We start from the raw sequence: 12,741 nt of genomic DNA, 5'->3' as shown, positions 1-12,741 counted from the left end.
TGCTCGGCGCCCTGTTTTCTCACAGTAAGATGTTTGCAAAGCAGGGTGGGCTGCGCTCGGAGCCCCCACTCCGGCAATTAGCATCCAACCACCGCTCTGCAAACACATGGTTTCACTTAGCCGTCCCATCTAACATGGGAAATGAGCGTCTTTACTCGGCGCTTGCAGGCTCCTCGACTGTTCGAGCCTGCAGCCATTTGAATAGAGTTCCCCCCCACATCCCCCCCACTCAGCTTTGACCAAACAAAGCTTGGAATAACATGATCTCACACTAAGGGAATTTTTATTTTTCTCCTATAATCGCTTTTTCTATCTGATCAACTTATCTCCCTCATATATCTGCAGCTGTGAAATCACTTGGGTTTAGAGTCTAGTTAAGCAGATCGTGATCAAAGTTTCCAGAAAATATTTAACCGTAGCCGCACCCCGAGCTTGTTACGTAGATTTTGAGAAATCGTTGTTATGAGCCATTAAATTGAATTCTGAGTGAGTGACATTAAAACAACCAGGATAGATGCAGATGAAACGAATGGTGCACTGGCTTTACAGGGACAATAAAATGTTGCTCATTCATCACTGATGACCTGAAGTCGTTCTACACAGGTCATTTTTTTTATTATATTACTTAAGGTCTGAGCAGTAAACCGGTGGAAGGACTGCACTTTGTTCTCGATATCACTGAATCAGTATTTGCTTTGATAAAATGTGTTTTTATTGATCTATGACAATGTTAAAAAGATTGTGCACCTTTTCGAATATATATAATAGACACACACGTCATATAAGTTGTTTCTGTTGTCTGTGTCTTGTTCATTTAATTTTTCTCTCTTCCTGCAGCTCTTCTTCTTGGAGGAGAGGAGGAGGCAATGCCTGCAGGACCTGGCCACGCTCATTCAGAAGATCTACCGTGGCTGGAAGTGCCGCGGCCACTTCCTGCTGCTGAAAAAGAGTCAGATAGTGGTGTCAGCCTGGTACCGCCGATACGCGGTGAGCCCCCTGCCGAGGATTCAAAGAAATCCATACACAAAGCAAAATAAACCGATTGGCGTTGATGCATTAGGTTTTTTTTTTAATCTTCTCCTTTTCGATCCCACAGCAACAAAAGAAATACCAGAAGATCAAGAGCGCCACCACAGTGGTGCAGTCCTACACCCGAGGATGGCAGGTGCGCACCTTTCCCTTGAACTCGCTGTTTAGACTGAATTGTAGCGGAGAGCAATGCAGGAACAACATTAAAAAAACGTCTGCTCGCTTGTTATTTTTTCCACCAGGCCCGCAAACTCCTGAGAGAGCTGAAATATCAGAAGAGATGTGTCGAGGCAGTGACCACCATCTCAGCGTTCTGGCACGGCACCCAGGTACTGATGCATTGAAGTGCAGAGGGATATCAGAGAGCGAGGTGTTTGCCTCAGCCGGGGTTTGATGCTGACTTTTATCCGTGTTGAAAAAGGCTACTCTGGACAACTTAACGGATTTGCCTTCAGCTCTTGTTTTTCATCATATGCAGCGTTCCTGCCTAATGGCCTCACAGTGTTACAGAAGAAAAATCTATTCTTTAACAAAGCTCTCCTTGATATCATTGCTGCTGGTTCCCTTTAATCCTGCTTCTCTTCCTGATCACACAAACTGCAACTTCTCCTGTTTTTCTTTGTTTCCCTCCCAATCCTCTTTCACCTCCCTTCTTTTATGATGATTCTTTGCCTTCTCACATCCTCAACCCGTCTTTCCTAACGCCCACCGCATCCCACCAGGCTCGGATGGAGCTGAGGCGTCTAAAACAAGAAGTGCGGAATAAACATGCCGTGACAGTAATTTGGGCATACTGGCAGGGAACCAAGGTATTTCCACCCAGCCGTAGTGTGTCGCTGTCCCAGCTGTCTTGTCACCCCCCTGTTCACCGCATCCCATCCCATCCCATCTTCACTTAATAGAGAAGCAGCAGCCGCTCCGAGTGGAACCCGGTCCCTGTGCCGTCCAATGGCCTGATTAATGTGCCTTATTGTTGTTTGTCCTCCTGCGTAGGTTTGACTGGACATGGTTCATGGTTTTTGTCATAAAATTACAGATAAAAAAAAACTAGATTTCTAGACAAATAAACACCAAACATATCTTTTTGAACGAGTCACACTCGGATCCTAAAAAGTAGCTCGTGTGTTTTAAAATTCCGTTTTGGTTTGGTGTCTATCCAGTCTGGTGTTTTCATGCCGTCTAATAATTACTTCAGCCACACAGAGCCCACCGTCCATGATTTTTCCCGGCGCTTTTTTAATTCCAGCTCCTGCTGTGAAGCCTAATTTTAATATACTGATGTGCCGACAGCGAAACAGCAGGAAGCTCTTACGCATAAACATCGAATTATTTCAGTATGATGACACTTAAAAAGCCTCAGTGAGTGTAATCGCAGCCACTGTGCAGATTTCATAGTCTGCATTATGTACCATTATCTTATCAGTATATATTCACCTCAGATATTCTTAGTTGTTAATGATCAATACTTTATTTCAAGGTCTCTGTTGATAACGATTAATTCTGACCCCTGATTCGCTCAACGATTATTCTGTCTCGTATGTGAACTTTGTAGCCGGCGAACATGGCGGCTTCTTATTCCTTGGAAGCTACAGATAACAGAGTGGACTCTCCCATTGTGGCAACATGGCTCCATTTTAAATTAGTCACATGACATGAACATCGCTCATTGTTTTCACGCATGTTGACGTTGCCCGCCGACTGTCTCGTCTCTCGACGTGCTCTGTTGTCTCTCGTCAGTGTTGCTCACCCACTCATTGCCTCTCCTGAGACAATCTCAGTTATGACTGTCACTGAAATTAACCTCCTCCACAACTGCCACTGCTTTTCATCAGGCCCGGAGAGAGCTGCGTCAGCTGAAGGAGGAGGCGAGGAATAAACACGCCGTGTCGGTCATTTGGGCCGGCTGGCAGGGCACCAAGGTATTTGGGAAGCCTGTCGTTTTTTTGTTTTTGACTTGCCGTGACTCCGTGACTTGCTGCCTCCGTCAACCCGTTACCAACTCCCCATTCTCCCCAGAAAACCTCATCATATGCATTGTCTACATTGAGAACATATGTAAGGCAGTTTACAGCCATATACCACACACAAGCTGTTGTCCACTGGATGTGGGAGTTAAAGAAGTTGTCTTGCTAACTTGCTGTTATTCTCAAAGACTGTCTTTGCAGCTCTGTCTGCAAAATTGTAATTTTCCTTATGTAAATACTAGTTAGTGACTCACCGTTACGTGGGCAACGCCATCCCATGGAAGATACACACACACACACACACACACACACACACACACACACACACACACACACACACACACACACACACACAAGGACAGATGTCACTGCACGCCGCCTGCTCTTCCTGCATGACTTCTTCCATCTTGTGTAGCTGCCGCATGTTTACCCTTTGCCTTGCAGTGCTGTTTGTCTTTTAGATGGATCTGTTTGGATTGTGTGAGGTGACCTCTGCTGCCTGAGCTGTGACTTTTGCTCTTCTTTTTTTTTTTTTTTTAAAGCCCCAACTCTGTTTCCCTTCCAGAAGTTTCCCTGAATAACAGTTGATTTGACCTACAGAGCCATATTCCTCTTGCGGAGCCTGGAGCAGTAGAGCTGTACTTTTACAGTCTCTTCATGGTCACACAGGGCTCGTGTGTAGTGTGTACGAGTGTGTTTGTGTTTTGATGCCTGCTGACCTGAGGCAAAAACAGTGTTTCTCTCTCCTTCCTCTATTGTCTCTTGCTTCATTTGTTGCCGCTCTGTTTCTCCTCCCGCCCACCCCCCTGAACAGGCTCGCAGGGAGCTGCGGAGACTGAAGGAAGAGGCCCGGCGTAAGCACGCTGTCGCTGTGATTTGGGCCTACTGGCAGGGACTCAAGGTACCTACCAGCCCCCGGCGGCACAGCTCCTCACCAAGTCCGCCACCTAATCACCACCCCTGACCCAACTCCTCCTCATCTTGTCCTATCTGTCTTTTGCGCTCGTCTTCAGGAAGCCAGTGTCTGCCAAGCCTTGTGATCCCACTCAGTTCATTATCCTGCCGTTGTTTCAAAGGGTTGAGCACAAAGGGACATGAGTAATTATGTGGTAATTGGCCGATGTATTAAAGAAGATTAAGTTGCAAACTAGCTTAATGTTTCCACCACTGTAAAACACAAATTGGCTTTGAATCACCTAATTGCAGTGACTTCTATACGACCAGAACATAGTCGTTTTTTACGTTTTCCTCTTAATTCCGTTTGCAACTGTGATCTCATCCTAAAGGAGAGGTTCACCCAAAATCAAAAAACAAACATTTACTGTTTACCCCAGTGGTTTCCCAGACATTGTTTTATCTGAGTCTTCTGCCAACACTGACAAGAACGTGAATGGAATTTTCATTGAGATGCTTAAATCACTGGGAGAACTCCTATTTTTGAAAAACTGAAACCAAGCCCCGGTTTCTCGAAATAATCCCACAGCCTTCAAAGCGGCAGTTTTCATCGGAACAATTTCTCTGGTAGGAAATAGCGAAGATGTGACGAGCTAACTTTGGTTTTTAATTCTAAAAATTTAAACCAACAGAGCCTGACAGACGTGGCAGACGCTGTGTGTGTGTCTCTCTCTCACTCTCTCTTCTCAACATCTTTCTCTGTCTGCTTCTTCTCTATCGGTGAAACTAACCCCCTTACACAGCAGCACTGGTTTTGTCTAACAGTTTTTGTCCCACCTGTTCTTTCTTTGTCTTCAGGTGTGTGTGTGTCCTCAGTTTTGGTGATTATCTGTTACGTGTTCTGTTCGGTTTCATCACTTTGTCCTCGTTGCAGCTTTAATCTTTGTAATCATGTTAATTGAGTGCTTCGCACCTCATAATGCACAACGCAGATGTTTACGTCTCCATTTGTACAATTAAGGTCGGCATGAAGGTCTGTTTCATAACCATCATCGACTTGTCAGTAAATCCTTTGTGGTTGATTCCAACAGCTCGGAGTTTACTTTGTTTCTGTTTCATGTTGTTCATCGTTTGTGTCACTAACCAAGTGTCTGTTATTTAGTCTGTACTGCCATCCTCCTGTCACTGTTGTCTTATTCTTCCCTGCTTCACGTCAAACTAACTGCTGGAAATAGGCGACTGGAGGTTTATTTGTTTTTTAACTTTTTCTGCTCTAACAGATCCGCAGAGAATACAGAAAGTTCTTCAGGGCGAACGCAGGCAAGAAGATCTACGACTTCACCATCCAGAGAATTGTAAGTAGTGCTCGAAACATATGCTTGAATTCTTACCTTGAATAAATGTTTGCGGAGAATGTAATTATTAGCTTTGTACACGCTGTCACAACAAACGGTATTTCCTTGCCTTACAATTCTCGTATGTCTCCATTTGTCCAGATGCAAAAGTACTTCCTGGGTCTGAAGAGCACCTTGCCCTCCATGTCACCCATAGACAAGAACTGGCCTGCAAGACCCTATCTCTTCCTGGGTGGAGTCCACTCAGAGCTCCGGAGAATCTTCCATCTTTGGAGGGTCAGTTTTCAAAATCCAGAGCCAGTAATTTCATGATGATGATACAACAGCTTTACATTGGAGCCACAAGACAATAGTGAATAAGTGTCAGATTAGAATCACACAATCCAGAGAATAAAATAGAAACAAAGAAATGTGAATTATTGGACATGCAATAGCAAAAAGAGTAAACGCAACCTGCAAGATCTTATTAGAGATTACTATTAGAGACCACAATGCAAATCTGAAACTTTACAGTTATTTCAACTTTCAATGAACAAAACTGACTGAATAGGTCCAGGACGTTTTTAATCTGCAGACAGATGAACAACATGGGGGTCAGTGGTTGAATTTCACCACCAGGGGTCTGTACTCCGAAGCAAGCTCAACCTATCTCGGATATCTTTCCGTAATCCGGCTCGACATAACCTAACAAACGCTCAGCGGTCCCACGACGCAGGTTATCAACTCGATAAGTCAACCCCCGGCTTTCCTACTCTAGATATGAGCACGTGCACATAAAAGAGGCGTTTGACAAAACTTCACCTCGTATCATGATCTTTTTTAAACAGCCCATGTGCAAACACCCTGCTGTGTAACCAGCCTCCCGATGCACCACATCTGTCAGGTGGATGGATGAACCTGGCAAAGGAGACGTGATCAGTAACGCGGATTTAGACGAACGTGAACAGAATTTGAGAGACAAAAGCCTTTTGTGTATTTTGTTTCAACAAGAACTGATACAAAAAGGCAGCTAAGATCTTTTTTTATTTCAACTCAAACCATAAATGTTGCTATATTGTTTTTTTCAGCATCTTTAGCAGCGAGAGTCTCTCGGTTTAACGTCTCTTGTGTTTGTGTGTTCAGTGCAAGAAATACAGGAGCCAGTTCACAGAGGAGAAGAAGGCAGTGTATGAAGAGAAGCTGGAGGCAAGTGAGCTCTTCAAGGATAAAAAGGCTCTCTACCCGAGCAGGTACCCGAAATTCACTGGAGCAGAGTGCTGTTTATTTCACGCTGTATAAAAGAATATCTCTTGACACTTGTACCTTTTTGAGAAGATAAGTAGATTAGTGAATCTCTAATTCCGCGGCAGAAGCACCAGACATGGTGCGTGCCACACCTTGGGAACAACTGTGTCTCTGTGTTTTGTCCCAGTGTGAGTCAGCCCTTCAAAGGAGACTATCTGGAGATCAACAAGAACCCCAAGTACCAGAAGCTCAGCATAGCGATGGAGGACAAGGTTCTGCTGGCGGATGTGGTTAACAAGATCAACAGAGCAAATGGAAAGGTAAGAAAGACGACTTTATCCAAGATATATCTTTTTTTATCACGTTGTGGCCTGCTTTTCCACACAGGTCTAGTACGGTACAAAACTATGAAGTCGTTTTTTTTTCTTCGTATTTCATCGCGCTGTGCAGCAACCTGCTGCTTTTGACAGTTCAACAACCTGCATTGTTGTTGTTCCAGCAGGTAGCAGACGTGTCCGGACAAGTTCACAACGTTTTTACTCTTTACCCCGACTCGCATCATGAGACACAACAACAACAAAAAAACTCTTAAGAACCTGTTTCACCGTCTGCCAATGTCGTCATTTTGACATGTTGCACAAAGTTAGAATGACATAAGACACGTTTATATGGACACCTATACCCTTCACCCAAATAAGGTCATTAGTCTGATTATGTACACACGTATTATCATATTATAACGTTGTAGCGATTTAATATTGAAGTGAGTTAAATTCAGACTCTGCTCTGTAACTTGTAAACGGGAATATGAATTGAATAATGATGTTTACATGATTTGCTAGTTGAATAATGTCTAATGAATGAGGTCAATGGACAAAATGTCGCTGTACATGCAGACATACTCATTGTGCTGTCTCGTCTCTGCTCTGATTTCCAGGGAACGGCTCGGCTCTTCCTGCTGACTAAGAACAGCGTGGTCCTGGCCGACCAGAAGACGGGCCAGGTGAAGGCCAGCGTCCCCCTGCCGGACCTCACCAGCGTGTCGGTCAGCACACAGAGCGACGGCTTCTTTGCTCTCAAGCTCAAGGAGGTGAGAGAAACCTTGTCGTGATGCAACGTTCGAGCAGAATCATGATTCCCTTCTGTTTTGGTTTCCACATTTTCTTTTACAGGCAGAAGAGTGATATTGTTTTTCTCTCGTCTAACTCTCGGCTAGAAAGCAAATCAAAAATGTCCCTTAATTGTCGAACTGTTCCTTTAAATCCTGCTGTGACACTGCAGTTAAACAGTGTTTCGCTTGTGCAGGAGAGCTGCGAGGTTATTTTGAATATGTTTGGATGCTAAACCAAGAAGTTAGACTACATTTGTGTAGCCTGCAGTAATCTAGCTTCCACTAACTGATATAGATTTGCTCCATTTGCCTGAATGAAATTGTACTGTTGGTTTAAATGCTCGTGGGAAATCTCTCACCTCAGTTAGTGCTGATTCCAAACTTTTTTTCGTCCAGTGCTTTTAGCTTTTTTTATTGAATTTGAGAAACACAACAAGTAAACATTTTGCAGGAGTTAAGTTTTTCCTGTTAACCAAACCCCAGGCCCCTGACAGACCACACACAGACACATAACGCACACACACTCATAGAACGGTAAAATAACAAAACTAAGGTTATTAATGAATATAGAGTAGCTGTAACACAACAAGCAAATGTTAGAATAAAGTGATAATATTGACAAAATAAATCAACAAAGGAGGAAAAACAGCGGTCTTAATGAAAGTAATGGAAATAACACTTTGTAATATAATTTACTGGGTAAACATGAATGATAGAAGTCTCACAAACTTAATACAACTAGTGTAATTAATTATACTAGTGCAGTGCCAGTTCTAATCATGTCTGTCTGGAATGAGCTGTGTGCCTGGCCTGTGGCGATGCTGGTTGCAGTTTTCTTCTGAAACTGTTAAAGAAGTAAAGACTGCAGGACTCAGTCCACAGAACAGTGAAGCTGCACCAACCCCTGCTGCACAAAGGGCTGGTCACCGGTTTCTTCAAAGTTCAGTGGAACTACTGAACGCTCTGATGTTGTGATCGACAGCGTCACTTACATCGGTGAATCCCAGCCGCCGCTGCTAAAGAGCGCTGGTGTTTATACAGAGTTTATTAATCCTGAACGTGTCATGTGTCCATGTCGCACCAATTTCAAAACTACTCTTAACAATACACATGCCAAGAGGAAGGGTTCTAGAGATATGCGAGTCACAGACGGAGAGACAGAGATTTCTGGAAGTAGAATAGATGGATGATTACATGAAATGGAGCTCATGATGACTGTGTAATTGTTTTATTTTACTTCAGGGCTCAGCCTCAGCTGTCAAAGGTGATTTCTTACTCAGCAGTGAGCACCTGATCGAGATAATCACCAAAATCCACCGCATGGGCACCACGGCTGCAGACCGGGAGCAGCTGGACATCGACATCTCAGACGAGTAAGGGAGCACATCCGCTCATTAAGGTCCAAGGATGTGATGCAGCATGTTGTTCATCTGGCTCGTGTGTAATGACGCGGTTGATCTGTCTGTGCCACAGGTTCCTGGTGCAGTTCAAGCACGACAAAGTGTGCGTGAAGTTCATCCAGGGAGTCCCCAAGAACGGCAACAGCGTGTCCTGCAAGCGCAAGAACAACCGCCTGCTGGAGGTGTCGGTGCCCTCAACGGCATAGTGCAGCCCCCCCCCCCCCAGCCCATCATCCACCTTCTCCCTGCTTCCAGTGCTGCTCTCGAGGGCTCAGGCTGGGGGAGGGGGGAGATAAACGCAGAACCACCACCCACTCCGAAAGTCTGGTCTTGAGAACCATCATCCCATTGCCCACCCCGAGCCCCTCCCCCCACCAAAAAATGACAGTGCAGTTATTTGGCTTGTTGTGTTGTTGCTTTTCCTTCAGTCTCTTCCTATCAGATTTACTTTGGCACCACTTTCGCTGTAATCATGTGCCACTTTTTTCGGTAGAGAAAGCCTGTACCCCGGGTTGCATGCCGCAGAAATTTGGTTTTAAAAAAAATGTTTCACCGGTGTTTTTTTTGTAAAACTGGGGTCGAGAGTTGAAGAAAACAAAAAAAGATCTTGGTGGAGCACAAGAGACTTCAGTGTACCAGCGGTGATGTGGACGATTGTTCTGCCTGTACGGTGAGTCGGTCCTCAGAGGAAAATGTCTATCATCTTCTTTTCTGACGAGCCTCGACTCACCCGGTTCTTCGAGATGAGCCGGGACCTCGTGCTCGGCTCGGCCTGTTTTAGAGTTTAGCTTCTCTGATGATGAAAGTAAAAAAATACTGCACTTGTTTTCACCTCGGTGTAACCAAAAGAGGATGAGCGGGAAAGTGAATTTGATTGTATTGATGTATTATTTTCTATATATATATTTTTTCTCTCTGACAAACAGAAATAGCACAGCGGGGCAGTTGAGAAGTCGGATGTGATTTTTTTTTTTTTTTGCTCGATTATTGTAAAACCACTTTTTTTTTTTTGTATCAACAATTCCTACGTGCCATTGAACAGGTCCCACGACTTGTCACGTGTCGGTGTGCAAAGACGAACCACATAGGTGATTGACCCCATTCACTTACTAGTATTGATCAAATCAAGGCCAAAAACAATTGAATACGGGGGCGAATCAAGCTATGGTGGTAGTTTTTTATTTTTGATTGCGTTGCACATGCGATCGATCTCCATTCCCTCTACAAGCACAAGTTTGCGATGAAGCTTCATTTCACCTGCAGAGTGATTTCCGACTGATTTCATATCCTTCACACTTAGAATGTCACGTCTGACTCAAAGAACATCCGCTCCTTTTTTATGTGGGATTTAATTAAAGATGCTGAAAAGGGCAATATAGACATTCCAGTGGAAAATGAAAACCCTTGATACTGATGTTTTTTTGTGTGTGCAATAAATTAAAACGCTTTTTCTCAATTATTCTCAAAGAGGCAGTAGTGAGAACCCATAGCAGTCGCCCTCACTGTACCATAGCTGTACATAGGCTCTTAAGGTCGTAGCCCTGGCATGGACAAAGGGTTTCTCTAGTATCCTCATATTAATTGCTGTGTTTGTGAAACGGCTGTTTTCTGTTGTTGTTTTTCTTCTTCTCGCCACCGCAGCTTGACTTGTCGTGCTCGATTCACTCTGTCTTTTCAAGACCAAAAAAAAAAAACGACATGACCATTGATATCTTGCTGTATCGTTTAAAAAAAACTAAAAATCAAACCAGTTTAAACTTTTACAACTTTCTAGCACGCTCACATTGCAAGAAGGAAAAAAAAAACTGGTAGGCATATATTTACACACAAGCCAAATATGAGTATCAAAGAAGCAGGAGTGCTATATTTTCAGGTATGTTGATTATAATCATCTGTATTTTGGATGTACTGGGTGTGAGTTTTGTACCGTTGGTTTCTAAGTCAACCAGCCAAACTTGGTCTAGTCTTTAGTTTTGTAATCCAGAGTATCTTGGGTTGTATGTTCTTTGTATGTTTTTAACGACACACACACACACACACACACGACACAGGGACTTGAGAAATCACTTGTTGCGGTCCCACGCGTGGGAACGTTTGAGCCAGTTTTGACGTGTTTGTTCTTCGGGCTCCGCACTGTTTCCACGCAGCTTCGCTAAGGTGACGTCTCTCGCTCTTTTCTTTGTCTCGTATTTGAACAATGGCTAGAGCTGCAAAATGGTCGTCTGCATTCTTGTGTGCCTAATGTTAACCTGTGCTGAGACATGCAACATGGGAATGTTTCAGTAGAAGTCAATGTAACATTTGCAAGTTATCTTTTTTTAAATTAAATAAAAATCAGTAATAAATAAATGTTATTCTGTGAGTCGGTGGCCTTTATTTGCATTGTTATTTTGTTGTGTATACCGGTGTTCATTTATTAAAGAGGTGCCTATATTTCTGCAAGTCATCCACACCTAGCTGTGAAGCAAACCTCTGACTAAATCAATATTAAATGAAGGGAGCAGAATGCATGGAACACTTTCCATGCAGCCCACAGTCTGCAGGCGATATTCAAAACCAGACATCGTTGCATCAGATGATTCAATCTCACATTAATTTAAAGGTTGCTATTTATCAGCAGTACCAGCAGGGTGTTGGCTGGGTCCTGTGGGTTGGTAGCATTGGGGGGGCTGGACAGCCTGGGCCTTGTAGTCAAGCAGCTGGCCAGATGTTTTCCATCACATCTGGGGATAGAGCTGTCCTAGGGTTAAATTCCGCGGCTTGGGGAAAGCTGCCGGCAACAGGTCTCCGGGGAGCAGCCCTCAGATTGAGCGCAGAGTGGTATAAATAGCAAAACCATTTTGGGCTGCCCAGTACCCGGTTCCCACCGCTCAGCAGGCTGGGAAAGGGAGGAGGAGTCCCGGCCTCCCCGTGGATATTCAACCCGCAGTGGGAGTGCAAAGGAACTGTACAGCACACACTCCCATCTCCTGCGAGGCCTGTACTGTTCAATCAGTGGGGCACATCTGCATCAAACCAGCACAGCAGGAGGCGTCTGGTGACAATTCGTGGTTGTAGCAGCTGATCTGTGCAGCAAAAATATGGCATAGTGTGATAAAATATCTTGTACTTAATGATAAGTTATTCAAATATGCTTTTGTTCGTCTCTGATTTGATAGAAACTGAGATTACACTTGAGTTTAACTGTTAAAAGATCATTATGCCATTAGTGCTGTTAGTATCCCAGAGTGGGGGATAATTACACTACAGAGACTGAGCAGTCTTTGGTGACATCTTGTGGAATTTAGATGGTATTACGGTAAAGGAGTGAGGATACTGGAGAAGTAAATCAAACAAATGTTATAATACTTATCGATGGCCTTTTACTGATATGTAAAATCTTCATGAATTAATAAGAGTATAATAGAAAAACATTGCTAACAGGCCTTTACAGTGAATGCCTTGTTCAATGCTTATGAATACATTTGTATAATAATAGGGCTACATTTCTAAACTACTATTTTTAGTATAATATTTCTAACCACAACTTGGTGCTAACAACATTCTTCATGCTCAAATTTACATTTACCTTTTCCTTAGCTGCCATGTGGTAATTATCATAGTCGCATAGTGACCAGACAAATGGTAACTCGATATTAAGTACAAAGTGCTATACAGCAGACAATAAATGGTTAAAATATAGAAAGAAGTACATAATTAATAATGGTAATGATAATAGAGATAAAAGACCAATAATAGCCTTACACCCCAAATATACTCTTTAG

The 12,741-nt window shown here is 43.5% G+C and overlaps 1 protein-coding gene across 8 annotated transcripts in view; it reads left to right on the top strand.

Moving 5' to 3' along the window:
• myo1b (myosin IB) overlaps window positions 1–11,331 on the top strand; it is a 61,011-nt gene extending 49,680 nt beyond the window's left edge. For 2 of the 8 annotated variants that reach the window (XM_035174790.2, XM_035174791.2), the window contains 13 exons: window positions 838–987; window positions 1,097–1,165; window positions 1,272–1,358; window positions 1,752–1,838; window positions 2,862–2,948; window positions 3,808–3,894; window positions 5,168–5,242; window positions 5,384–5,518; window positions 6,365–6,471; window positions 6,654–6,786; window positions 7,404–7,556; window positions 8,820–8,950; window positions 9,051–11,331. In XM_035174790.2, the coding sequence (XP_035030681.1) occupies window positions 838–987; window positions 1,097–1,165; window positions 1,272–1,358; window positions 1,752–1,838; window positions 2,862–2,948; window positions 3,808–3,894; window positions 5,168–5,242; window positions 5,384–5,518; window positions 6,365–6,471; window positions 6,654–6,786; window positions 7,404–7,556; window positions 8,820–8,950; window positions 9,051–9,183 (1,434 nt within the window). In that variant the 3' untranslated portion in view covers window positions 9,184–11,331. The remainder of the gene's footprint in view (window positions 1–837; window positions 988–1,096; window positions 1,166–1,271; window positions 1,359–1,751; window positions 1,839–2,861; window positions 2,949–3,807; window positions 3,895–5,167; window positions 5,243–5,383; window positions 5,519–6,364; window positions 6,472–6,653; window positions 6,787–7,403; window positions 7,557–8,819; window positions 8,951–9,050) is intronic. The other 6 variants (XM_035174792.2, XM_035174796.2, XM_035174793.2 and 3 more) reach the window with 3 other exon arrangements.
• The last annotated feature ends 1,410 nt before the right edge of the window (window positions 11,332–12,741 follow it).

This window comes from Hippoglossus stenolepis, chromosome 13 (genome assembly GCF_022539355.2).
Source record: "Hippoglossus stenolepis isolate QCI-W04-F060 chromosome 13, HSTE1.2, whole genome shotgun sequence".
Classification (NCBI taxonomy): domain Eukaryota; kingdom Metazoa; phylum Chordata; class Actinopteri; order Pleuronectiformes; family Pleuronectidae; genus Hippoglossus; species Hippoglossus stenolepis.
Note: the sequence above shows the minus strand (reverse complement) of the source record. Positions and strands in the feature narration are given on the sequence as shown.